Source organism: Excalfactoria chinensis, chromosome 1 (assembly GCF_039878825.1).
Source record: "Excalfactoria chinensis isolate bCotChi1 chromosome 1, bCotChi1.hap2, whole genome shotgun sequence".
Lineage (NCBI taxonomy): Eukaryota > Metazoa > Chordata > Aves > Galliformes > Phasianidae > Excalfactoria > Excalfactoria chinensis.
The window spans coordinates 107,492,615-107,520,305 of NC_092825.1; the positions used below are offsets into that span (position 1 = coordinate 107,492,615).

The window sequence follows — 27,691 nt, forward strand, 5'->3', positions numbered from 1 at the left end:
AAAGGGAAAACAGTATCTTTGGGTTTAAGTGTTTACAGATAATGGATGAAATCCTGCTCCCAGTGAAGACTATGGTAGTTTTGGTATCTGCTTCAAAACAAGCAGGATTTTATTCATTCTTCAGTATTTCATTCTTTAGTGTTGAGTGAATTTTCAAGCTGTGAAAGTAACACACACACAGTTCTCAGCCCTAGAATAAACTAATAAAGACAAAAAACAGAAGAAAAGCAGAATGAACAACAAAAAAAAGTACTCAAATTCACTAATTACTGTCTTGAATTACTAGCTTCTAAACATCAATCCTAATAGTAAAAGCTTTAGAATCTCTCTCCTCTGCTTGGGCTCTGAAATTATTGCTACGAAGCCATATTGGTTTGAATACCAAGGCATATGGCTCTTGGCCATTCCAGGGCCCAAGATACAATGTGGCATGTAAAAAAATTCCAGGTGAGAAAAAGGAACCAACCAGGTAGGGGAAATACTTCAAAATCAGTTAGCTTTAGCTTAACTAAGTTTCTAGAATGTTTCTTAAGGATTCCCCATGTCAACGGTTTATGGGCTGGTTTGGCCCGGTTCTGTGACTCAGGTAATTCCAAGAGTCTGCAGCAAGAAGGGAGGGGGATTCCACAAATCTTGTGAGGAATGTGGTCAGCATCTGGAATAAAACAAGTGACATACCTCAAAGCAGAGATACTTTTAAGAATAATGACAGAGCACCATCTCTGTACCTGCATTAGGCTCACAATACAGACTCCTTATCTTCTAAGGACAGACACAGGGGAAAAGAAAAATCTATGACTTGAAGAACAAGTGAATCTAAAACAAAAGGGAAGCTCATTGTACAGGTCCATTAAATCACAGAAATGCATAATAAGCCAAGATAAAGTGCTATAAAACTTCTTTTTTTTTTCTTCTTAAAAGTCCAGAAGCATTCTTCCTGCTTTACTTTGTACTGGTGATAACAGGAGATAGTGCAATTGCATTGGCTGAACTAGAACTCATAATGTCTTCATACTGTGGGGGTGGATCTAAATGTTGTTCAGCTTCACTTCTTCTCAGACCGATTTCTCCAGTGGCTTCCTCGTATGAAGGAGGAGGATCACAGTTCGACAGCCTTGTGGATATTGAGTCTGATCGTGTATCCGCATAGCTCAGACCTCCTGGAGAAAGCCCACTGACTTCAAACATTTCCTCCTGTGGGGAATGAACAATGCTGAGAGGCTGCGGGAGCGAACCTCTGCCGTCAGCACCATCACCTATTGCGTCGTGGGCTCCCCTGTGCGCGTACACCGACTGTCTACGTGTTTTCTTTTTAAACAGGCATCTCCATATGACAAAAATGACAATGAGGATAACGAAAAGGCCAATGATTAACGGAAATGCAAGGTAAAATGAATACCAGCTATGTCCTGTGTTACTTTCTCCCTGAAGTCCATTTTTGTAGACTTTCCAGAACTCCTTCTAGAAGAGCAAGACAGGATAAGTCAGAAATGATAAGACATTAAAAGCAAAAGACCAAACCAAAGACTTTATTCAAGCTGTTTTAAATGAATGAGGAAAATAAATGGCATTTTAACTACCGATGATCAATACGAGAACTGATATGAATAAGCACATAAAATAAATTTTCTTCTCATGCGATTACAGAAGCAGAAGGCTTTTAAAACACCAGCTCCTTGCTCTACTTGTAATAATCCTGTATTGGCACTTCCATATCTAAAAATCTGCAGCACAGATAGGAATAAGGAATCTAATCGGCATGCACATCAGCCATGTAGTGGACCAAAGTTTTTCAGTACCACTCAAGCTCAAAGTTATTACTTAATTTTTTAAACTATAATATGCTAATGCAACATGACAGCAAAATACTGCTTTGGAACAACAAACCATCTTAGCAAAGCATAGTAACATTGTACTGTCACTTCCTAATTCAGAATTCCTCTGTCCTCTGGCTCATAAAGCAATCGTTGGTCTACTCTGAGCTGCTTCAAATCCTCTGTTTATAGGTAAATACAGCTTTAGCAGTGTGAGAAAATTACACAGCTTATTATACTCTAGAAACTTTGACAACACAGCTATAGATAAATGGAACAGTGGAAAGTGAAAACAAGAAGGGAAAAACAGCTGAAGGAGGACTAGTACTCTAAGTAATTTTGCTACATTATTAACAAGCACAAGCAGGAGCACAAAGATCACATCACCTTCCCATTTGCTCTGCAGTGAATGCTGTGCAAAACTAGTACAAAGAAGAGTATACCCTACTTCATCTGTAATGTAAACCCTCTCTTATCAAGAATCACTTCCACAGTGTTTTATAGCAATCTATAAAGCAAAAAATAAAGCAAAACGAAACTGATGCCAGAAACTCTGAACTCTGCAGCCTCCTTTTAAAATGCAGAGATGTGACCTGTTCAGATTTATGCAAGCATCCACTTCAAGTAACATCTTACAAAAATGTATTTAAAAAATTCTCACCAGGAAAAAAGACAAACATTTCTCAACTAGTCAGTGATACACTCATGTTGCAGACTTTGTGCACAGACAGTTCAGATCTATAGATATATTTTTCCTTTTAAGTTCAGGACTACTGGCTACTATCACATGAACAGCATGAGAATCACAGAGAATCATAGAATGGCCTGGGTTGAAAAGGACTACAATGCTCATCTAGCTTCAACCCTCCTGCTATGTGCAGGGTCACCAACCACCAGACCAGGCTGCCCAGAGCCACATCCAGCCTTGCCCTGAATGCCTCCTGGGATGGGGTATCCACAACCTCCTTCGGCAACCTGTTCCAGTGCGTCACCACAGATAATGTAACAGTGTGTCACACAGATAATAACATAACCAAGCAGATCTCAGAGCTGCACGACTTTGGGCTTAGGGTCTCTTCATGATTGAAAGAGAGTCCAACAAAACCAAACACCCTACCTTTCCCCATCAAATCAAGATTTGATGATCTTGTCAACACAGACAAGAAGACCCGTTACCCATTGCCTTTCCATCTGGTTTGAACAGAACTAAATAACAAACACTCAACTAAAGCAGCAGAAAAGACAGAGATTCATTAGCGTTATTAACTGTGGTTGTCTATACTGGAACCAAGCTTCTCACTTCACTGCTCTGCTACTTCAGCAGCAGCAGCAAGGGAATGGTATAACATTTGTTTTTGAGGCCAAAGCTGTAAAGACTTACTGAAAGTCACCAAATAAACTATGAAGAAACGCGTCATTTTAAAGCCTCTGTAGAGGCAAAGGTGGTTTAGATGAAAATTTAGAAAAAAGTCAGTTTTGCCTTTGCAATGCATTTTATATTGGAGACTGTAGAGAAAAATGTATCCTCCCCAACGTAAGGGTGGTAAGTTGTAACTGGTATTCTATTAATGTTTCCATGCTACTTCTAGCTCAACAGTATCTGCCTGAGAAAATACCTCTACTTTCTTCATGAAACTGAAATACCTGACTTCAAGTCTGTGGCTGTATTGCAGAGATAGGAATAAAGGTCCTCACAAAATGAAAAATACAAAGATAAAGTGGAAAAAAAGAAAAGCTTTATTTTTTCCCTTTGAAAAACAGCATGCTAGTGTACTAAACTCAAGGTTTAGTACCAAAGGGAACCATAACGACCCTTAGTTCTGGAATTTACCAGAACTGCAAGAAACCAATACTTCAGGTTTGAGTTTCTCAGCTGCTGAGCAGCTCTTCCCTCTGCTCTGTCACAGCTATGCTGCTCTGTAAAAGCGGTGGCACAAGGAAGACAAGCCAACTGATCAAATTCAAGTACTGTCCATCACCAAACAAAAACACAGAGAACTCTGATGAACTTGAAGTGTGAGGGTTCATACAGTCTGCTAAGGAAAAACAAGAGGAGAAATACTGAAGTTCTAGGAGACAGCTGTAGAAGTCATACAGAATGTTAAAGAGTAGTTTGAAACTTGGAAAACTTCAACATCCCTTCCACAGTATTTGGTCTCTTAAACCAGAAGAACAAAAAAGGACTTTTTACTTGACAAAACTAAGAGCTTGTGATTTATGAAAAGGGCACTCCAGCAATCACTTACCCTTGGGCACAGCACTGCTGCAAGACATATATGCCTTAAAAGGTTGAAAAACTACATTAAGCAGGCTACAGCATCAGATAACTGCAATGAGAAAGGCCTAAAATCATCTAGTATAAATTCCTGCCATGAACTAACTTTCCCCAGTTTGAAATAAACCAAGAGAATTCTCAAGAGCATCACACACAAACTGCTATGGACAATTTGCCACCTTCTTTTTCCCTTTATGTCTAATATTTCACTATCACTACTAAAAACAGAGTTGACTTCAGTCAATTCAGATGGGAACACTGAATCCACATCAAAGTTAAGAGTACCCTGCTGAGAATTGTGGCTGAGGCCTTTACACATTCAGCAGCACTGTCAGCCTCAAATGACACTCGGTCAAGTCATCTGACTTGCTGTCAGGTAGACTAATAATATGTCAATCAGAAGACTGTTTGGTGTTCAGTAGGTAAAGGGCAAATAATGGGAAATGAGCATACTTGCTACTCTGCTTTCTTCTGTTTGCTCTCAATTTCAGATTTACACCTTCTCTCCCAGATATTTACCCAGCATTCATAATTAAATACATGCAGACTGACGTCTTATTGGATAACAACATTTTAGAGCTGGTGCTGTCAAGTTCTGACTTGCTTCCTAGGCATTTTAGCATTTTTACACTTATGGATAAAACATGAGGGTTTTTTGTTTGGCTGGTTGGTTTTGTGTTTTCTTTTAAATGATGCTGTATCACTTTAAAACCAGAGTTAATGGATGAGAAATGCGAAGTGAGCTTCCATCACACACCATGTCACCCTGCAGTCACTTTCTGCGAATCTCTGAGCCTTCCAACAAACTCTGACAACTGCCTAATGATCATGTAAAGTGCTATCTGGTTATCCCTTCTACATATGCATAGCTTTACAGGATGAGGAGTAAGGTTCACCTAATTTATTATCTTCTGACAACAAACACAGACTGGCAGAAGAGTATAGACATAAGCAGAGTGACACTCCTGCAGCTTTCACATATTTGTACTTCAAGAACTCCCACTGGATAAAGCTGACTGACTCCTTTTATTCAATGGTCCCCAATTGTTTTCATCTTCTCTGAAGCTACATAAGCTTTTTCCTGTGGCCAAACAGTCACAGAGCTCCACTACTTGTGGTGAGAAGAGACGCTTTTATTTGCTCTGAACCTGCACCTTCTTATTTCCTTGGAGACCCTTTTAAGCTCCACTGTCAGAAGGATGTTAAATGATTCACCTCTGATCAATATTCATATTCCTTACTGACATCTATTACATGTTCCCTGATTTAACTGTTTTCAATCTATAGCTGTTATATAAACCTTTCAAGTTAGCTTCCCAGGCTCTCTGGATTTTCCTCAGCTACTTACTCTCTTTTGAAGTGCAATACATGACACATTCAAGATTCAAGTGAACAGTCACGTAGTTACATTCCCCATTTTCTTCTCTGTTCCCTTCCCAGGATTCTTAACATACAGGCTTTTATTTGTTTTTGTGTAGCTGCTAAGCATTAAAAAATTCAAGTCTTCACAGACAATCTATAAATTCAGTTCTTGTTCCAGAGGCAAACATATATGTGTATATATATCTGAGGAATGATCCTTCCTCCCTAGTGAGCCTCGCATTTGGTAACACTGAATTTCATTTTTTTTCCACTCAGTGCCACATAGTTTTGCAAACTCTTTCCTGCCATCTAGCCTTTGCTATCCTGAGAGTATTACCTTTATTATTAACGGTACCATTTCACACAATACTTCTGAAGATATAAAAATCTCCAACCCTACACAATATGAAAGGCAGTCAGTATTTCCATGGCATTTACGTATGTATGCTTAATGTACACAACGCTATCTTCCAAGAAAACTGATGCATCAAAAATAACTTGAGGGGATTGTTTGATACTACTGTAATATTACAAACTCAGATGTTGTACACATCTCCAGCAGACTTCAAAGAAGTAAAGAACCCAGTGGACAAGATTAAAAAAAATACAGAAGAGAAATTATATAAAGCAAAGTTAACTTGAGATAAATAAGCTGCATAACCTTTCTGAATATCAGTCTATCCATAGTACAAAATCACTGCATCTTCATTATTACAAACATACTATACTGCAACCTCACTCTATAGCACCTCCGTCCCCAGAAATCAAGTATTATTAAATGGCTGTAAGGATGGACATAGCCGAGAAACAAAGGACTAAGTAAATTAGACTGGTCAGGCATGGCTGCACATTAGCAAGCTACCATCATCAAAGCAGCTAAACTAAAACAGATATAGTAATAGGACTGGATAATGGAAGAGGACCTCATTGGATCTCTCTGCACTGCGACAATCAGGCTGTGGCATGTAAATGTAATTATTTCTACTTTACTATTTCTTAAATGCCTCTGCAATGGAAAGGCTATCTACTGAAATACAAAATGTTTCTAAATACTTAATAGGCTAAAAGAAGTTGAAGCAAGAGGCAATGCAGAATCATAGCATTTCCTGAATTGGAGGGGACCCACAAGGATCATCGAACCCAGCTCCACAAAGAAACACCTAAAATTCAATCCCTGTGACTGAGAGTGCTGTCCAAATGCTTCTTAAACTCAGTCAGTGTCATGTCATGACCACTGACCTGGGGAACCTGTTTCCAGTGCTCAACCACCATCCTGGTGAAAAACCTTTTCCTAATATCCAACCTGACCTTCCTCTGACACACTTTATACTGCTTCTTCAGGTTCTATCATGTGTCATCAGCTTGACCTACCACTAGTCAACATATTTAGGCTATTAGTGATACTGTGTTAGTTTTTATTCAAGCTGTGTCATTGTACACACTGTTTTTAATTACAGAATGATACCATCGAGAATTGCCACATAGAGTTTAGGAGGTAAAAAAACACAACTGTGCATGCATTTTATAGTCTGAGAAAGAATAGGATTTGAAACGCTACACATACTACTACTTCATTTTAATGAAGTTTCCATTCTGTCTTCTCCACTTTCTTATGTGCGACACAAACAAAAAGATGCCAAAAACTTAAAATGTTCAGTAGATTTTTTCTGTTGTTTTTAATGTAAAACACAGCCAGTGAAGAGTGGGACACATCACTCATGTTATTCTGAAATAAACTCATAATGCTCTGTGCCATTTTGCCCATTAATCCACAGGCCTTGCTTGCCAATTTCCCAAGTCAAATTTTCTAGCAGCCGTTTTTCCACTTTGGAACAAAATTTGGAGATAAATCTAATTTCATTCAGGTCTGTCTTGAATTAGAAAAAAAAAATCTTGACTTTCCTGCATTAAACATGTCAGGCAACACTATCAAAAGCTTACATGCTGTGCTTATTTGTTGGAAGACAATTTAAGTTACGCTGGGTATGATGTACAGTGCAGCTGGCCCACAAGCTTCTTTTAATTACAGAAGGTGAAAGACTTACACAATTCTGTGTGGGCAGTATCTGCTTCATTCCAGTCAAGTTAACATACCACTGCCCCTGAATAACATAGGGCAGCATTAAAATTGTTATTCTTCCTATGTTTTAGATCTCTGCTTCTTAACAAGTTAACTTCAAGAAGGCCATTTGTCTCTATTCATTTTTAAGGCCATGAATAATCTGGTCATAGAACATTTTGTCAGCTACACCAGCATCTGTACAGTCTCTATTTTAAGTGGAACAATTTTTCAGTTGCTCACTTGTTTTATATGAATGTATTCAACAAATGAGTTAAGGCGTGAGATAAACAAAGTCTTCTGACCTCTGCTTCTATAAATTCCCTCTAACAGTCACAACTCCATTTCACCCAAGAAAAACAATAGCATCTGTAATATGTAGGCTAGGATTAAGGTGCATGATGATAGGACACATGGTATTCGGGTAAGTAGTGCTGCCAAAGAGAACAGATAATGACAGCTGGAAGAAAAGGAATGTGAATACTCCCCAAGCTGCCAATCTGCATAAAACTTTTATAAGCAAGGTTTAATTTGAGATTTCCCCTCCTTTGAAATTTGTTTCAATTTGGAGAAAAGATTCCAAATTCACTGCTACAAGGTCTATCCAACTCCACTGCGGAATTCAGTTACTTCAAGAATCAAGTCAAAAAGGAAAAATCTACTGTAATGTTGGAAAACACACAATTACTCATCATATCTTAGAAATTAATATCAAGACACCCCCTCCCATCTATACATACACAACAAAACATACCGTCTTTTCCTCATTTTCAAATGCTTCCCTTGCTTCTTCATAGGTACAGATTTCTTCTTTGCATTCATGTTCTATGTTACCTTGCTTTAATTCTTCTAAAAATTTGTTGGCTCTTCGGTATCTTTTATACACAGAATTGGCTTCGTCCTCTGTTAAGAACACTGAATAAGAGGAGAGAAAATAATGGTCACTACTAAAATATACCCAAAACCTCACAGTGGAACTAATTCAAAGAAAATGTCCATTTGGGCAACACTTTTTCAAAGTCTTCCCCTTTATTTAATAGGATAAAAGGTCTTTCCCAGTTTTGTTCACTATTATCAACATTTGGGCTTACAACTTCAATAGTTATTGCTACATCAAAAATGTGATGAATCCCGATTCAGCATCATGTTCCTGTATACTTAAACAAGACCAAAACCTGTGCCTAAGAACAGCACCCAGAAGAGACAGCCACACACTCAGTGGAAATGATTTTTCAAACTAAGACAACACAGACAAAACCTGCCTGTCAACAGCCAAGGAGATATTTGCAATTGCTTGAGGGCAACACAGCTAGAATACTCAGAAGTTTTGATGCTACAGATATTTCTGAATATTACCCACTTGTACTCACCAGAACAGCACTATTTATCAAAGTTTAATTTCATCTACTTTCTTTAGCAACTTGGAAGCAGACTTTCTGCCTTTATTTCAGAAATATCAGCCACAAAATATCAACTCTTTCGGAGGTGTAGGGAAGTCGTCTCATTGTATCTTCTTAAATAATACACAGAACCCCACCTAATTTGCTGAAGCAAATAAAAAGCATGCTGAAAGACAACGAAAGTTCTGATAAAGGCATTCTTCTTTGCTTTCCTTAGTTTTCTGTTCAAATAAAAGAGCTGGAAATAGTCTTCTCAGGTTCAATTCTTCCCTCAAATTCCCTGACCAAATGATTTTTACAGTAACATGTAGCAACTGAAACACTTCAAAATCCAGTAGGCTGAATGACTCAAAAGGCATTCCTGCAGTGAACAACACAGAAATTCCTCAGGTATTTTAGGTCAGGAATCAAGAATGCTGTACCAATGCAACACTGTGCTTGGGCTCCCACTGCTGGCATAGGGACTAATAATTCAATGAGCTGCAATATTAACATACTCATACCCTTTTCTTCTCCACTGCTACCATTTCTGCACTGGTTCATTTACAGCTATAATCTGGGACTTCCGATTAGCTTATGAAGACAAAACTCTTGCTGCCTGCAGAAGGACAGAGACTAACTGGTTTAAACAATGATGTATCTATGATTTCATATGAATCAGTCTTCTCTTTCTACTGTAATCCTCTTATTTGAATACTAAAAAAAAGGATGCCTGCACGCCTACAAGGATAGGTCACGAGACTTTTGCTTTACTGAACTTAGATGTGGGAGCATTTTTCAGCAGTAAGAATACTATCACAATTAGGCTTATCTACTTTACATTAATTCCATTTTATTCAGTATGTGCGTCGTAATCTCTACGCTAAAAATAATTAGACAATCACCTTCCTTTTGCAAAGAACTAAGTATTTGAAGATCCAACTCCAAGATAATCAGTCCTTTATCTGCTTTCAGCTTTGTATGTGGTACATACATGCACTGTGTAAATTACCTTACTCACAATGCTGCCAGAATCTCTGTGTACACAGATCTACATTTGCCACTTTTGCAGTTTAGATTTCTGGTAGTACCACAGGTGAGCACATGGGTGTTTCCTACTGTGCAAGTTCACTGTCTAAATAACAAATTAATACTCAAAATTTTCCTCCAAAGAGAACAAAAAGGACAGGGATGGCTTCTGTCTCCTCACACAATTCTCTTAACTCCTCTCTAGGCCTGAAGAACTGGCTTTTTTCCACATGCCTCAGCAATCACCTAAAAGTGGGGAGATGGAAGACTTGGTGACACCAGGAAGCCAGCATGCAGTCATGTATGGGAATGCCAGTGCTGTAACTACTTCTCACCAACACCTCTTGTGAGCACTCTTGAAGCAGGACAAACTACAGTTCTGACTCTCTTAAGTGCTGTGATAATGCACTGTAAATCAAGCTTCCCCTCCTTCAAGGGATAAAATGTAGGGAATTTCATTTCATAGATAGAGTTCATCCTTGAAAACAGAGGAGAGAAACTATAACAGCTTTGTACTGGATGCAGAGGTAAAAGGAATAAAGTGGAAAACACACTCAGAAAGTATGTACAAATCTTGCTTCCAAAGCCAAGCTAAGTATATATTTGCACAGCAGAATTCATTGATGAAAAACAGGAAAGCATTTAAACAATTCTATTTTCAATATGGCCAATACGTACTTTTCTAAAATGAAAAACCACACTCCCACCCCCAGGTTCAGGATGTGTCTCTCTTCTGTCACGACACAGAATAAAAAACACATACAAAGACAAAAAAGCCCAATGAGAAGGCTAAGCCACACATGTTAACTCTGAATGTATTTGATAAAAAAAATCATTTAAGATTGGTCCAGATCAGGAGCAGCTTTTGACCTCGTAAGACTAGATACAATGAAGTACAACCTTGCTCATTTGTTTGTTTTGATCTGACATTTATAAAGTACTGCACACTCACCATAACTTTAAATGCTTATTGAGAAGTCAATAAAAAAAGCAGCAGTGAAAGAAATACATGTACTGATCGATGCAATTTTTATGCAGGTACTGATAGAAATGTAATGATTTAATGAGAATCTGTCCCTTCCTGATGAATGCTATAAAGAAAGATAATGGCACCATGTTGCAGAAACCACACTGACTTAGAATTCATGTCATCATGAATGTCGTGTCATCATGGAAACATTCAGTTATAATCACATAGGAGCGTGTAAAAATCCTCCTTGGGTTTGGTGCCCACCTAAACAAGATGTTGCTGAATTCAATGCAGTTGTTAATATGAAACTGAAAATGATTAGGAAAGAATAACATGGTGAGAATAAGAGTAGTAAAATTAGTATTTCACTTTAAGATTGACTAAGAAAAACAAGATAAAAAAATTGAAACAATGATTTTTACGTTATTCAAGATATTGCTCTGTGTGTAAACAATACTTGGTTTTTAGCAAAGTTTTTATGCATCAAAAAGCTATTAAAAACTTAGTTTGACGATATTACTGGAGAGAGTGAGTGAGCCACATCAAGTTACAATACACTCTCAGGAAAACCTGTACAAGGTGAAATTCAACTAGAACTAAGAAGAATCAGGCAAGGACAGGTGTGAGCATAAGTATGTCTCAGCCTGCCAGCTGAAGATGCCACAACCAAAGAAAACTGGCTCAGGTCTGTAGTGAAAGAGAAACATGCTGCAGCGCTGTGGGAAAAATGTTCTGATCCACAGGAATGCTGCAGAAGCAAAGTCCATGGCATTGTGGGCACCAAAGCCAGCTCTGCTGAAAACACTGCTGATGCTGCCATTTTCTCTTTAGCAACACCAAGGGATAGTAAAGCCACAAATAGCAGAAATAAGCATTTCACTTGAAACTGAAAACTGAAGCTACTGATAAATGTGAATGTTTCTGCTGGTGATCCTAATAGAACTATCTGATTTGCACAGGGGAGAAAGGTAGAAACATGTTTTGAGCATTCACTTGTAAAGCTTGAAAAGTGATCTCCGCTGTGAGATACTGGAGTTAATGGAACAAGATTAGGAACACAAACTGAAGGACACAAAGCTGGAAATCAGCTCTGTGGTCTCTGTTCTGCAGTCAGGTGACAAAGGTCCACAGACAAGCTAGTCATACTTAAATATTATGTGCAGATCACAATTCTATGTCAGAACAGTAGTACAACTCCAATTCAGTTTAGCGAGGACAAAGATCTGTATAATATGGAATACAAAAACCAATTCCATAGCAACAACTTTGTACAAACTGATTAGGATTTTGAGAGGAGGACAGGGGATGCTAATACCCCTCTTTCATGGGGAACAATACAGAATGCACATTTATCACCAAGTTCAACTTACCACTGTCCATGATGATCACTGTCAAGGCACAAAACTTGCAAATATCAAATCTGAAAACAGAAAAGGAAAACATTCTGTTGAGTTGTGGATTATCATCAACTTCAGAAAGTTTATAATATGAGGGAATCAAGATAAACTTTTTACATCACTGTTGGAAACCTTGTGGTTAAGATTAATCTCCATTTTTAGTTGTATTGCTACCACGTGCATAACTTCAGTAGTGTAAGAGTACCACCCACTAAAAGATGACTCTTAAGAAATGGTGAATACTACAACCTTAAGCAAAGTCTTCCATATTTAGAATATGAAAATATGACATAAAATGGGTGTGCTTCATTTTGAACTAATCTGAAACCTGTTTTACAACTTGAAAGGTTAAAGTACGTGTATCTTATCTAGGACTCAAATTCACTCTACAGAGAATATGTAGCTAACTTTATTCTATGGATCAGATTTGGGAAATCAAAATGAACACATATGAAATCACTTAAAGCCTGCTACTGATTAAAACAGGATGCATTAAGATCAAAGGTAAAGCAAGACCTGTGATTTGGCAAAAGAACCCGCAATACAACCCAGGATCTCAACCAGCCCTGCAAGAACTTGCACGTACTTTATCCACATCTTGGAAGCAGAAAAGACAAAAAGATGCACACAGTCATGAAACAGCCTGAAGCACAGCACAGCCACCAGATAGTCAGTAAGAACTACACCTGAAAGCTGCAATAGTTATTTGAGGGACTGTTCTCAGTTTCTTTGAATCTATAGTAGTTTGAGAGAAGAAAATAGAAGCTTTAAGTAAAGGACCAGAACATTGCAGATGCCTAACCAAGTTGGTAGAACACTGAAGAACACCACATGAGGTTAAAGATTCTTTACTAATAAATTACCAACTCCTAAAGATTTGCATCAGTTCTACTTTGGAGGACAAGTTACACATCAACATACCATCCCATATGCATGCCCTCAGCCTCCATAGAACCAAAACCTCATATGCAAACATCTCCATTAAAAAGTGCTAACCGTGCACAAACGTTGGCTGTAGCTGCTATAATAAACATGGAAAGTTAAGACTTCCAACACTAATTTGTTAGGCAAGATCAGACTGCAATACTCATCATAAATGGAGCTCTATAAACACATCCCACATCTAACACAGTCTTCTAACAAAATCAGACTATCCAAGAAACTGAAAAAAGTCCCTGTAACAGGTACTGCAGCTTTCAGGTGTGGTTCTTACTGATCTTCAACAGTCTATATTAGATTCTTACAGCAATTACAGATATTTAGAGATCTCTGGAACTAATTATGTCAGTTTTCCTACAGACGTGTCTCTTTTTTGTTGTTCTTTTCTTTAGGACTTCTCTGCGTTCCCTCCCCATCTCTGTCTCTGCTCAAACTTCATTTCCAAGCCTCCTGCTGCCCCTGCATCCCCACAGCTCACTGCAAGTTTCCTGCCATTGCACCTCAATACAGACTGAGTGAGAAGCTGATGCAGGCAGCAATGCCCTGCTGTTACATAGGAAAAACACACAAGTTGAGCCCACAGGACAAATTTTTCCCATCACAGAGGAACTACTCGGGTCATTCATTAGATTTCAGACCTCTACTCTGATAGTCTTGGTTCTAACTGACTAAATACTTCAAAAACTGTTTGGAAAAAGGGATCAAATGCAGACAAGGACATTGACCTTTTTTCACTCCATAAACCAGCTGATAACACTGAAGAGGGTTGGGCAACACTACAGGAATATCTCGACTTGCTGCTGACTCATTTGTTCCTTTGTTCAGCTTTTTACTTAGAATTCCATTGTGTTTTAGCCTTCAAGAACCTCAACGGAAAGGTAGGACTGGTCTTATGTTGTCAGAGCAATGTTTTCCATATACATATACATCTAAAATACACATATATTCACAAACACCAATCCAAGAACAAATACACCACATATATAATCTTAACACTAATGCTTAACATTTCAAGAATTTATATTAATATGTATCCTCCTCTGCCCACCTTTCAAGAGTAGGTTGTACAGTGGGCAGCACAGTCTGCAATACAGCTGAGCTAAACACTGTATCCCTTGTAGCCAAAAAGGCCAATGGCATTCTGGGGTGCCTAAAAAAGAGCATGGCCAGCAGGTCGAGGGAGGTGATCCTCCCCCTTTACTCTGCCCTGGTGAGGCCTCATCTGGAATACTGTGTCCAGTTCTGGGCTCCCTAGTACAAAAAAGACAGGGATCTCTTGGAAAGAGTCCAGCGGAGGGTCACAAAGATGGTGAAGGGCCTGGAGCATCTCCCCTATGAAGAAAGGCTAAGTGAACTGGGTCTGTTTAGCCTTGAGAAAAGAAGGCTGAGAGGGGACTTGATCCAGGTTTATAAATACCTGAGGTGTGGGGGCCATAGTGGCGAGGCTGGTCTCTTTTCAGTAGTGTGTGGGGACAGGACTAGGGGAAATGGGCTGAAACTTCAGCATAGGAAGTTCCGCACGAATGTACACAAGAACTTCTTTATGTTGAGGGTGACGGAGCACTGGAACAGGCTGCCCAGGGAGGTGGTGGAGTCTCCTTCTCAGGGGATATTCAAGACCTGCCTGGACGCCTATCTGTGCAACGTGGTGTAGGGAGCCTGCTTTGACAGGGGGGTTGGACTTGATCTCTAGAGGTCCCTTCCAACCCCTACAATTCTGTGATTCTGTGATTCAACAGTAAGCTGATGTATCTGACCACAGACCATAAAACAAGTGATCATTTCTTAGTGCCTATTTGACTGTCAGTGTGATGATAGGAAAATCCCCAAACAAAACAAATCAACAAAAACTAAATCAGCCATTCATCTCTAGTAGAAAACATAACGACTCAGTAGGAAATACAGTGAGTTCTAAGGCATACATGAGATAGCAAAGGAAACATACCAAGGCCTAAGCTATTTACCAGCATGACTATGTAGCATTTTACATCTTGATGCAACATACCAAGCTGTGCATTTCTTTCCAAATATAACCTAAGTATTTTTCCTCAATCCTGAGTGTTCACACTTTGTACACACTGTACAAGCATAAAATCAGAATATCACGTACCCCATAAATTGGGATGACTGATTTCAGCAATATAAATCATCAGCTCAAGAGAGTATTTCTGTAAAGTTCTGTTGCATGTTAGAATAACCATATTCTGTTAGCATTTTCTCCTGACTCCCTTTTCTGACCACAAGTTTAATTGAAGCATAGGTGTAGCGCATACCATTAAAGGGCAGAGGATCTGACTGAGGGCACATAAATCCAAACTACTTTCAATGTTCTTGCTCACCAACTGTCTAGAATAAAACAACAATGTTGAGCACAAAGCATCAGGAAAGGACCATTAAGGGATAACATAGAGCAATAGCGACGTCCTTCCTCCCTCTGTTTCTCACTGGCCCAATTAACATTGACTAGGAGCACAGTAAGTCCAGCAGGGGAGAAACATGCACTCTAGCACACAGGTAGGGAAGGGGAGATGGTTTTGTTCCATTCTGTAGTACAACTCTAACAAGAGACACAGTTGCTAGTTGTATAACCTGTACAATTAATGAGACTACTGAGATGCAGTTTACAGCCAGACACCTCCAAAGAACTATAAACATCTTCAAGCTATAAACATTTAGGGTCTGCTGGAGCTTTTTATGTAAGCAAACATATTCAAGGGACACTGCTAAGTGAAACATCAGTGGATGCTCAGTACAAAACCAAACACCCCTCTTTTAGTCCCAGGCCCCAAAGCAGGTGAAATGAAACAACCAAAATACTCCCGTGGGAGGTCCGATTAGAAGACAAATGAAAACAATAATTAAATTACACAGGAAGACAGATAATAATTATTAAATTGTCATTTATCCAAAATGTGGGATCCCAGTTCCACCACATTTTCTTGCAAGGATGTAAAAGCCAAATGTTACAGAATACTGTAATTTTACTTATTACAAATCTCTTCCTAAAGAAACTTTTCCCTAAGGAAAAGCGCATAAAAGAATTTAAACGGATTCATACACTGGAGAAATATATTGCTTTTGCTCTGAGCAGGACATCCACACTTTATGGATAGGGGAAAAGGTTGTGCTTTCTAAGTTTGATCTGTTGGCAACAGCAGCTAGTCATGGAGTCAGGCCAGGAATAAAGAGGGATTAAACACTTTAGAAACTACTATCAGACAAAGATATAAAAGAATTGTCCCACCTGAGACCACAAAGAACATGAATACGAGTGAAAGAGAACTGAAAAAAACTCTTCAGCTTTGTAAATGCTATTCAATCACAGCATTATAACGCATTACCATTAATTTTGATTACGTAGGGGTTGAAATCACAGCCTGAATCAGTAAGAGAAGCTTGTACTTAGGGGACTGCCATTATGCCTTAAAAATCAATAAAATATATAATCACTCTCAGAGCTTGCACGCAAAGTACAACTCTTACAGAGCTGCATTTGACAGAAAAGGCCGCTCATGACTGCCACTGGGCAATGTTTCAGCTGGCTGAGGCTGTAATCTTAAGCTTCTACCTCAGCTTCACAACCCATTCTGAAAGCTTTTATTTTTTTCCCCTGTTGTTTTAGAGCTGCAATAATATTCTGTCTGCTTATTCCCTGGTTCCTGCCAAGCTCCTCCAGTAATGGTAAGTCAAGACAGCTCTCCCTTACCTTCCTTCCCAAACAGACGTGAACAATCTCTCAACAAACACATTTTGGCAAGCAGGACACCTGTTCAGTGAAGTAACATCACTTTTCCTTTCTGAGGGAGAGGGTTTTAGCTAGTTTAATTGTTTCCAAGTACATGGGGAGACCAGGGGCAATTCTTAGGGAAACATGAATGCTGACTAGCAGCACCTACACCCAAAACTACACAGATGCTCAAGAGACCTTTCTCATCAGCATACATAGAAGCAACTCAGACACCCCAGTTTTCTGTAAGCTTGATATTAAAAGATTAGCTTCAGGTTAGACATGATTACTCTGCTTTGGGAATTCTAATTTGGAGTAATGAACCCATGTAAACATTGACATGGCAATAACAATTAAAAAATTAAGTGGGAATGGTGCATGCTTAAATAAGACTATCACAGTAAGCTGTATTTTTATCCTGATTTTGTATTGCATCAGCAGCAGTGATACCATGTAATGTAATCATTCTAACTCTCTTCAATGCCTTTTAACCAAATCTGACACCATGACTTCTTCATGCATTACCTTAAGTACTCCCTGAAAAATCAATGACCAAGAAGAACAGAGAAACCCATTAATGCTTTCAGTTTAGTACAGATGGCTTTCACCATTTGTGGAAGCTTTTCAGGAGGCAGGTGCCTTGGACAACTGCAAATCATTACCCATTTTCACTGGAGGAAGGTAGTCAGTCAGCAAGCATACAGCCTCAGCCTGTGCAAACATCTACAAGTCACTAAGACAAAGGTGGAGAAATGAAAGTAGGGAAATAGCAAAGCCAGCACATAGGAGGTGTCTAAGAACATTGTGATTTCCTTAACAGTTGGGTCACAAAGAAAATACGCATAGTAGAGAACAGAAGACTCATTACTGAAGTAGGAAAGTGCAAGAGGTGACAGAGGCAAGAAAATAGCTTGATTACAGATGTGGTGCTCCCTGATCTAATTACAGTTTAAGTGATGGCTTCCAAATCAAACTCATGCTGTTAACTGCTTCAATAGTATCTACTCAAACTTTGGCCTGAATAGATGAACTCATTTGAAACCAGTACAATGGTCATGAACAATAACCAGTAAGCACTGCAGATTTATCTCCATCAATGACTATGCTCACATTAGTCAGGAATGCAGAGCAATAGGAGCAAGTCAAAATAACAAAGCGGTTGGTTCTGAGAGCCCAACGCTAACATAACAGGCATGGTGAAAATTCTGCTTCGCAGTAGGTCCCATGAGCTGAACGAGTACCATGTGGTTGTTGGCCTGCATTAGGTATGGTCTCGGAGCACATCTTTTCATTTACTTTCCACCAAAAGTAATTAAACTTCATTGCTTTAAAACGATTCCACAATGTGAACCAAAGCACAGAAAGAGCTGACAGTTGGGAGTTTTGCTTCCATAAAACACTACTAATCTGAACCAAGGTGCTGCTATAGATACGCCCAGTGTGCTGTGTGACTATAAGCAAAGTACTAAGAAGCTGTGAGGAAGGAAGCTCTAGATAACATAATTTCTCAACGAAATCTCAAAGGTTGTTATGGGACAACAGTGAATGGCTGGCAAAACCTCCTGTGAAGCTACAGAACTCCTTCAACAAACAAGCAGACTAAAACAGATAACACGAAACACTCCTTCAAGCAACAGATCACTGTCTGCGCTGCTAGGCAAGTGTAGGCCCAACCCAAACCCTCCATTTCCAGGGCAAAGCCTGAAAATGCCAAGCTTACCTATAACCGAAGGGAATTAAAAATAAATCAAACAAAATCAAGCAAAACACACACACAAAAAGAGATAAAACCACAGAATACTACAACAACAAAAGAAACAACAACCAAAAATCAAATCCAAACAAACAAAACACTTGCTCACAGTACAGACTCCTTGAGCACTCCGTGCATCTGCCTCCTATTCAAAAGCTGTGTTCTCCCTTCAGATATTAAGCAGTACTCTGGTAAGAATTCAGTCTAGTCAAAGGACTCAACTCCTCTTAAATTGAGCCTGTGCGTTGAACGTACTTAAAACTAATTAACAGAAACAAAACACTGATACGCTGCATACCACAGGGCCCAGTCTAAGAACTAAAAGCCCAAAACATCAGAGGTTTTGCTCAGAAACAGTAGGGGGTGGAAAGAAAAAAACCAAACAAAAAGAGGCATACAGCTAATCTGGTAAATAGGAGACAATGCAGCCACCTCCCACCCCCTGCAAACACACACCAGACAAAAGGCAACCCCCACACAGAGTGAAACTTGTGATTACAGGCTGCAAAAACAAAACCCAGATTAGGACCACCATTATGGCTGTTTTCGGTGCTTTCTCTCTGAAACTTCTTACCAGCTTCTTCAATAATAAGGGACACAGAAAGTCACCAGAATACACCCGGGGTTTGCCCCACTCAGAAAAGGTCACAAGGCTAAAAAATGTACAATTTTTCCTTGAAAATCCTTACAGATATTTCTTCCCCAACGCATCTTTCAGAAAGCAAAACCATGACCCGAATGTCACAAACAATACCTTGCTGCTTCTTCCAATAACAGAAGCTGGCTGTACAAAATTCAGCCTCCAAACGCATCAGTCCGTATCCAATACTCTTCCCAGATGGAGAGAAGAAAAGATCTGACAATTCTGCACGTTCGAAAAAGATTATCCTCAATTCTCTGAGGCTGTTACTTGAAATTGTTGCAGTGCTCTGAAGGCTAAGGAGAAATAGCAATTCTAAACTAACGCTATTTTTGAAGTAAGGGGGAATGAGGAAAATAGATCTCAGAACGGGAACTTCCATAGCCAAAAGAAACCTGGATCATTTAATGCATCTTTGTTGTGCACGGGATAATTGTATAACTAACCTAAGCCTGCAACTTCATCAAGTTTATTTTGCTCTTCCGTGAAGAAAAGGTGCGGTGAATATTCATCTCTGTTCGGAAACTGCATTTAGCACATGCTTGCTAGTCCAATGTCTCACACCTCATTTAATTTAGAAAAATTATCCAGAAGCAATAAAAAGTCATTTCTCTAGTTTAGTGTAGCACTTCGCAGAGAAATGTGCAAACAAAGCCCTGTCTTCCAAATATTTATGCACCGTCAGCACATTTCCACACAAGTTTCCACCCAGCCTGTTTTCCCCTGAAGCAATGCACATACGATGGCATTTCAGAGCACGTTTTAATGGGATTTTCCAGTCGCACACAAATTAATTTGCACAGAAGTGCCCCAAGGATTATAAGAAAGCTATAAACACATAGTTCATCTTATTGAGATATATGATAACTGGGTAAAAAGATAATGGGGAAACGACTGCTACTTCAGAATTATGATTTTTTTTCCATCACATAGGGCGACATCATAAAAAGAGCACACAAAGGCATACAGCACCAGAAACCACAAGAGAACTGTGGCTAGTTAGAGGGTAAATACCCTACACAAAGCAGAAAATATATCTTTTTAAATATTGCTACTTCCTTCTCTCTTAACAACCACCCTCTTTTCCCCCTTCTCATCGGCATTACTTGCATTTCCATACAAATTAAGCGTGCACACATCCCGACTGTCTCTTCTAAAGCATTACACATTTGAACAAGCCTACACACAATCATTCCAGCTGATTTACATGTTTGCAGCGTATTAAAACAAGATGGTAACAAGATGGTTTGGCTTCAGCCACGAAGAGGAGTGAAGGATTTTCTCCTTCCTTCCACCTACCCTTTAATGAAGATCAGTGCCCCTGATTTGTGCTAGGGCAGTTTGGTGCTCTGCATTGCAGCCTCACCCAAACCCTTCCATCAGTCTCCCTCCCCTCCTCCGTTCTCACAGGCTTCTGCAGAAAAGTATAAACTTCCTAGACTGCATTTTCCATTGAAGCCAACCTCTCAGTAAACTCTCTGCATCCCCTTTAAGTCCCAGTAACAAACTGCCTTTTGTTTACACATCAAGTACCGATTTTCATCTTACACTGATACAATTCCATAAGAGTTACTGCCAAATAGAGTTACTTGCCAAAAGAGTAAATGCCAAATACTTTAACAGCATTTCTTTCCAAAGGGTACTAACAGTTTTCCTGTTTTTAGATTGCTTTTCTTTAGAATAAGGGCTTTGTGTTTTCCTGGGGCTTCCTCACGTCCTCCACTCTAACAATTATATTTGCTGGTCCTTTTCAATCAGCTAGTACTCAAAAGCATAAAAATTAAGTTGTATTCATGGAAGTTCTCCTAAATAAAGCAAATTACAGAACCATTTTGGACGTCATCATTCAAGAAAAGACTGGAAGACAAGTTAATTTTGAAATAAATACCATAGAAAAGCTTTAAGTCACAGCCTCTCATTGATCAACACACAGCATAACTCCACAGAAAACAAAGCCAAAGAGTCCCTGTAGTCACAAAGCCACCAGTATCAGGGTATAGTTACAAAGAATTTCTGATACTTTCCAGCACTGAAAGCAGTAGAGCAGCTCCAGAACTAGAACAATAAAACTATTGACGCTCTCCTGCTTATAAAGTGATTCAGCGCATTACACATTCTGCTTCTGAGTAGGAAGCATGAAACAAAAAATATATAAAACAGGAACATTCTGAAGGATTTTGGATTTCAAAATCAGTTTTAAAAGACTTAGGGCAAGGAAAATTTTACACACTGAAACCAATTAAATACTGACATGCCAGAATAACGCTCAAAATTAACCACATGTGAAGATATGATTTGTCTTAGTTATGTCAAAAACTCACGCAATTAGGATAAGAGTTAACTGCTAAAAAAAATCCATTTACAACAGGAAGATCATCTACTGTATTTGAATGCCTAACATTGGTTTTAGGAAGAGTCAAAGGGTGGGTTTCCCACCCACCCCCTAGAGGCTGTATACCTTTTCCATCACCTAGAGAATGTGGAATGGGACAGGAATCTTCTAATGCAAACTAACAGATCTTTCTTTTTTGTCTTTATTTTTTAAAGTTCAGTAATTCTGTTGTATGCATTTACAAATGACACACACTACAGAGGTCACTGGAGAACATTCCTAGGCTTTCTGCCACCAGTGGCTGCAACTCAACCTGAAAAGAAATTCCATCAAAACTTTGCCCAGAGCCCCTAAAGAACAGCCATAGTGAAAACACTTTGACACTTCAGTTTTTCCAAGACAAATGTAGACATGACAAGCTCAACAGTTTGCCACAAGCAGCCTTTCCATAAAAGATAAGCTTGCTCACCCTGCTTCTCACCTTCTGACTTTGTCCCCCAAGATCTATTCACCAGGTTCTTGTCCCTCTTGAAGAGATTCCATGGGTCTTGCCATTCAAGCAGCTTACTGCTGCTTTCCAAAGATGACAGCAAAGAAAGACATTGATGCACTGCTGCTTCACTTAGCTCAACACCAGTAAAGCTGCTGTCTGAGCAGGTAGCCCCCCCCCCCCCCCACTGTCCCACTCCCTCCCTAAGCCAACACATCCAGCTAATGGAAAGCCTTCTGTGTGCCTGTGTTTACTTAAAAACAAATCACCTCCTAGTCCAGTCGACTATACAGTATTAGGGAAACAGTCAAAATGCAACATCTAACAAGGATGGAGACGAAAAGCCTGGAACTTGTTTTCAAGCAGTGGGACATGCTTAGATCAGCTAAGCTGCTTACAAAGCCACGCACTCAGTTCTTCATCCTAAGCCATGCCTTTATTTTGTTGCTGCTCACAGCTCTGGTAAGTGGCAGCAGCAAACAGAAAATAGCACAGTGAGTCCATTTCATTTCTGATACTCAGATTGTTCAGCAGTGCTGAAAGAAAATGTGAAAGACTGCGCTAACTTGAGATGCTGCAGGGCATTGCTACTGGAAGGAAGGCAAGAGAGGTTGCTGAGGATACTGCTGTTGAAACCTCTTTCTCACTGCAGCAAGAATGCAGGTTAGGAGAAGAATGAAAAGGAAGGTGCTTCTCTTCCCAGCTTTAGCAAATACTTAGAGGAGTAAGGCTCAACAAATAAAAGCTGAAGTATACACACACAGGGTCAGTAAATAGCACACTGATAAGCCTGGCAGGTTTATCCACAGGCAGGTGAAAAAGTTCATGTCTGATGAATGCCACTATCTGGTAGCACTCCTATAAACTGCTTCCCACCAGGGAGATAACTAAGTTTTCTGAGTGAAAAAAAAGAATGGTTCTTCAGTGTTGAATACTAAACACTCAGAAAGATTGTAATAGATATTACACACCTGACAGTTCATTTAGAGATAGGGATTTAGGGACAAATTGATGAAAAGCGATTCTTGAAATTGGTTCACGGCAAACACTCTTATACCACAAGACAAAAAGTTCAGCAAAACAGGAATATCCAGAATTACAACCACAGCACAAAGCATCTTGGTGTAAACAACAAAAAACTCCCATCTAACCAAGGCTTCTGGCAAAAACAGAAGTACGGCAGCTTCAGGCAACCAACCGAACCTTGATAACTACTGCAGTACTGCTACTACTTCTACTACTGTGTTCTCTCTCTGATTTTTAGTGGATAATCTGAAAGCATGAGACGATGACTTCTAAAAGCGATTTCAGAGGCAACCGGAGAAGGTTGCTTCAGACGCTTTGAAGAAACACTTCACTGAGTACATACATGGCACAATGCGACGCATAAAATTTGATTAAAATAAAGTCAACAAAACTAAACAGAACCATAAAAGGAAGCACTCATTTTGAAAACTGGTGACATTTCTAGTTCTACTGTATTGTCTTAGGAGTCTCAGCCCCAGATGCAAACTCTGTTATGTTGGCCTGTGCACGTGTGTTTCTCACCTTTTCCAAGTGTGTTTCTGAGCAGGTGTATAACTTTCAAAGATGTTGTACATAACCCTTACCTATCAGCTTTGGGTAAAAGTGAGCTACAGCCTAAAACATTTATACATCAACTTTCCACAAATCTATTTCCTTCTAAGCCAAAACACACGGTGTGACTTTAGTTAGCGAGCACGCAGTTTCTTCACCCTGCCTGCAGATAGGCTTCGTTTTGAAATGTTACTAATCATCAGCTGACCTGTGCCACAACAAAACTGATGGCAATCAGATAAGCTCGTTTCAGATGTTACAAACACAGATCAAATTCTACTAAACAAGAATCAGTAAACGGAACAAGGGTGAACAAAGAAAAGTCTGGGTATTGTCACATTGGATTTCAAAAGGTCGAAGAGTTACTGACAACTGAACTTGAATAAAAATAGCTGGCAGAAGAACAGATATTAGGCATTAGGTCATTTAGTCCACTCCCTTGCCAGCGCTGCACGCCGCAAGTACTTTTGTTTATAATGTGGGAGAGGAAGCAAGGGATGCAGGGAGGGGTGGGGAAGAATGACTGTCTTTGGAGGCTGGAGCAAAAGAAACACTACAGATATGCAAGCCAGAGAAAGGCAGCACGCTGGAAACACAGATGGTAGGAAATCAAGAAGAGAGAGCAAGGTGGCATGAAAAGCAACAGAGAAATTCAGAATTGAGCTGAGGGCCTGTAAACAAAAGAGCATGACAGGACTGTGCTAAAATCCTCATCCATAGGAACATGGAAAAAATGGGAACAAACAGAGCAAAGGAGATGTACAGGATTTTTGTACGAGGGGAGTAAATGAGAGAAATGACGTATTATTTTTTCCAATACACTTGCTTGGAGTAAGTGGTACCAGCTGCATATTGTGGTGCTCCCTCACCCACCCAGCTGGTTCTAAGAGCTGTTGGGTAAGGAAAATGATGCAGGGTCAGATGCAGGTCAGGCTTATTTTTCCCCCAGTATTATTAATTTTGTGATCCACCTCATCACGTGCATAGAAAATTGTTGCACTGTTACAAGGAAAGGAGACCACAGAGATAGGCAGGACAACACGAGAAAAAAGATGACAGGAAAAAGGGGCTGCTTAAAACAGCAAAGAAAACAGAAATGCTTCACGATGGTATGGCTGAAAATAAGCTTACATTAAAGCATATTCTGTCTGCACTTTTGCCTTAGAGTTCCTTCATGACTCTACAAAGCCACATTACAATGCTGTTTAAGCGTGGGCACTAACTAAATGCATTTTATTTTAGGGGCACCTAATCTGTGAGTTTGATTTGCAAAAGCAGTACAGGTTCAGATGAGTAATTCTATTTGTTCAAAAGCTCTGCCCTTTCACACTTGGAGTACAGCAGGAGTTTTTATGCAATAAACAATGTTATTACTGAGTAGTTAAGTGTAGTTCAATGTAGATGTGTGAGAGACTGAAGTTAACCCAAATAACCTTTTCGTTTGCTTCTGGAAATGACAATATTAGTACAGTTACTATAGTTGTGTGTTACTCCCTACCGTTAACCAAAGAAAACTGATGTCACTAATGGTCTAATCTCAACCATTTTACATGTCATAATAAGATGCAATGCTTTACTGTTTGAGCTAACACAGGATCTTGTAGCATTACTTGGCTGCAAATCCCTGGATAAACTTGCGTGAGAAAGATAATCCATGTTTTGTCTGGGAATCTCTTGATGTTTGTCAATTCCAAGGAAACAGAGGTGCTCAGGAATCCCAGGCTCTCTTAACCTGCTCTGAAAAACAGATTTCTCTTACCTAGAAGTGAGATGCATGAACAGATAAGTAAAAAGTTTCACTCCTGCAGTTGCGCATAGCATTTCTACATGGAAATCCTTCATCTCCTCTTCCCTGGCTTCTAATCTCATTGCCCTGGGGAGCAGCAGGAACTGCACTCACAAACTCGCTCTTCCTGGATACCTATGGCTGCCAGCTGCCTCACAGAGCTTGTAAACCTCCCCCACAACCACTTTATCAATGGCATTTCCCTTGTTCTACTGAAGGCCCAAAATTGCACAACTGCAATGCTGGCCATTTCTTTGAATGGGTGTGTATGTGTGTCTGTGTATACATATGTATATACACACACACACACACAAAAGACAGTGCTTTTGCATACATACATATTTTCTTATAAAGAAATAAGTAAACCCCTTGCACACACTGTTAAGCTGTCATAAGCATTCCTGTGGCAGAACAGAGAACCAGACTGAAGCACTAATGAGGTTAATCAGAAGAAGCGTGAGAGGTTAACCTGAGCCTGTAGTTAATGCTCCATGAACTCCATGCTGCTGTATGAACAATGCTGCCAACACAGGGAATAGATGATACAGAACGGGGAAGTCAGAAGCAATGATGTCCAAAACAAAGGCATTGATTTTAATTTAATTTAATACACCAAAACCGGTGTAACTGTCCCCACTCCTCAGACTCACAGAACCGTAGTTGTTGGAAGGGAACTCTGGAGCTTATCTAGTCCAACCCTCTGCTAAGGCAGGCACCCTACAGTAGGTTACACAGGAAAGCACCCAGGTGGGTTTTGAATATCTCCAGAGGAGGAGCTTCCAGCACGTCTCAGGGCAGCCTGTTCCAGTGCCCCATCACCACCAGCACAGTAAGAAACTTCCTTCTCACGTTTGTATGGCACTTCCTCTGCTCCAGTCTGTGGCTCGTTGTCCCGTTGCTGCACACCACTTAAAAGATCCTGGCTCCATCCACGTGATACCCACCCTCCAGGCATTCATCAGTTTTATTAAGACGTATCCATAACAAAGAGGTCACGCAAAACGCGAGCTCCTCAAGCACCTCGTTTTTCCAGAAGCCTTCATCCTTACCCACTGGCTCCGTTCCTCTCGGTTTTGCTCCCAACAAGCTACTTGCCCTCCCCTCCCACCCCAGCCAACCCCAGCCTCAGCTGGGATGATGCTGAGGCTCTCTGCTCCCTGTTAAGAGGAACGAGGCGCTCTCTTGGCAGCGTTAGGCTCAGCTGACCCCCGGCGGAGTGGCCTCCCAGCCCCCATTGCTCCTCGCCCAGCACTGACCGAGTCTTTCGGCGGCTCTACTAGAAATGAAAGTTTACAGAAGGCTAGAACTCCCTGTTGTGCTGCTGCTTCTCCCCTCTAGAAAGAACCTGGAACAGACGCCTATTTCGGAAACAACCACTAAACTCCTTCGAAAAACAGGATCCGCGGAACTTTCCTTTAGCCAGACGCAGTCAAAGCACGTCCCTCCTTGGCAGGGCCGGGAAGGACAGACCGACAGACCCCCCTCCCCGCCCCGAGGACAGATTCCCGGCGGCTCGGCGAGCCCCACCGCCCGCAGCGGCAGCGCGCTGCCACCCGTTCCAACTCCAAGCCGGGCGCCCTCCGCAGTCACTCCGACACCTCTAAGTCCAACAACCAGCCCCCAGCGGCTCAACAACCCCCTACCCCACTCCAATTACTCCCCCACCCCGTGGCCGCCATCTCCCGGCTGAGCCCCTCCCGACCCCCGTGGCGCTGCCTCTGACTCACCGCTGCCGCTCGCCCGGCGGTCACCGTGAGAGCGGCCGAGCCCCGCCAGCCCCGCACCGCCGCCAACCCGCACACGGCTCCGCAACTCCACAAGGCTCGGCGGCGTCGGAGCTACTGCGCATGCGCCACGGGACTCCCCGTCCCGGGCAGAGGGGGGGGGGGGCGGGGCGTGTCCGGGAGAACCGCGCCCACAGGGCTTGGCGGGAGGAGTAACGGCTGCCGGGCAGCTGGAGGCTGAAAAGGTTCTGTCTGCTGTGTCTCTGCCGCCTGGCAAAGGCGTTTCACGTGCTGGAACCCTAAAATCCTCGTGTTCCACCTTGAAAATGAATCGTAGAATCATAGAACGGTTTGGGCTGGATGGGAGCTTTAAGATCATCTCGTTCCAGCCCCCCTGTGATAGGCAGCGACAGCCCCCAATAGACCAGGTTGCTCAA

General features: G+C 40.7%; 1 protein-coding gene across 1 annotated transcript; it reads right to left on the bottom strand.

The window, feature by feature from the left end:
- Positions 1-27,396, bottom strand: PRRG1 (proline rich and Gla domain 1). Its single transcript, XM_072326815.1, has 4 exons — positions 27,258-27,396; positions 12,259-12,308; positions 8,265-8,425; positions 1-1,461 (listed from the first exon to the last, which is right to left on the bottom strand). Exons 2-4 carry the CDS (start codon positions 12,266-12,268, stop codon positions 943-945), a joined length of 690 nt encoding a protein of 229 aa, XP_072182916.1. The 5' UTR covers positions 12,269-12,308; positions 27,258-27,396; the 3' UTR covers positions 1-942.
- Between the last annotated feature and the right edge of the window lie 295 nt (positions 27,397-27,691).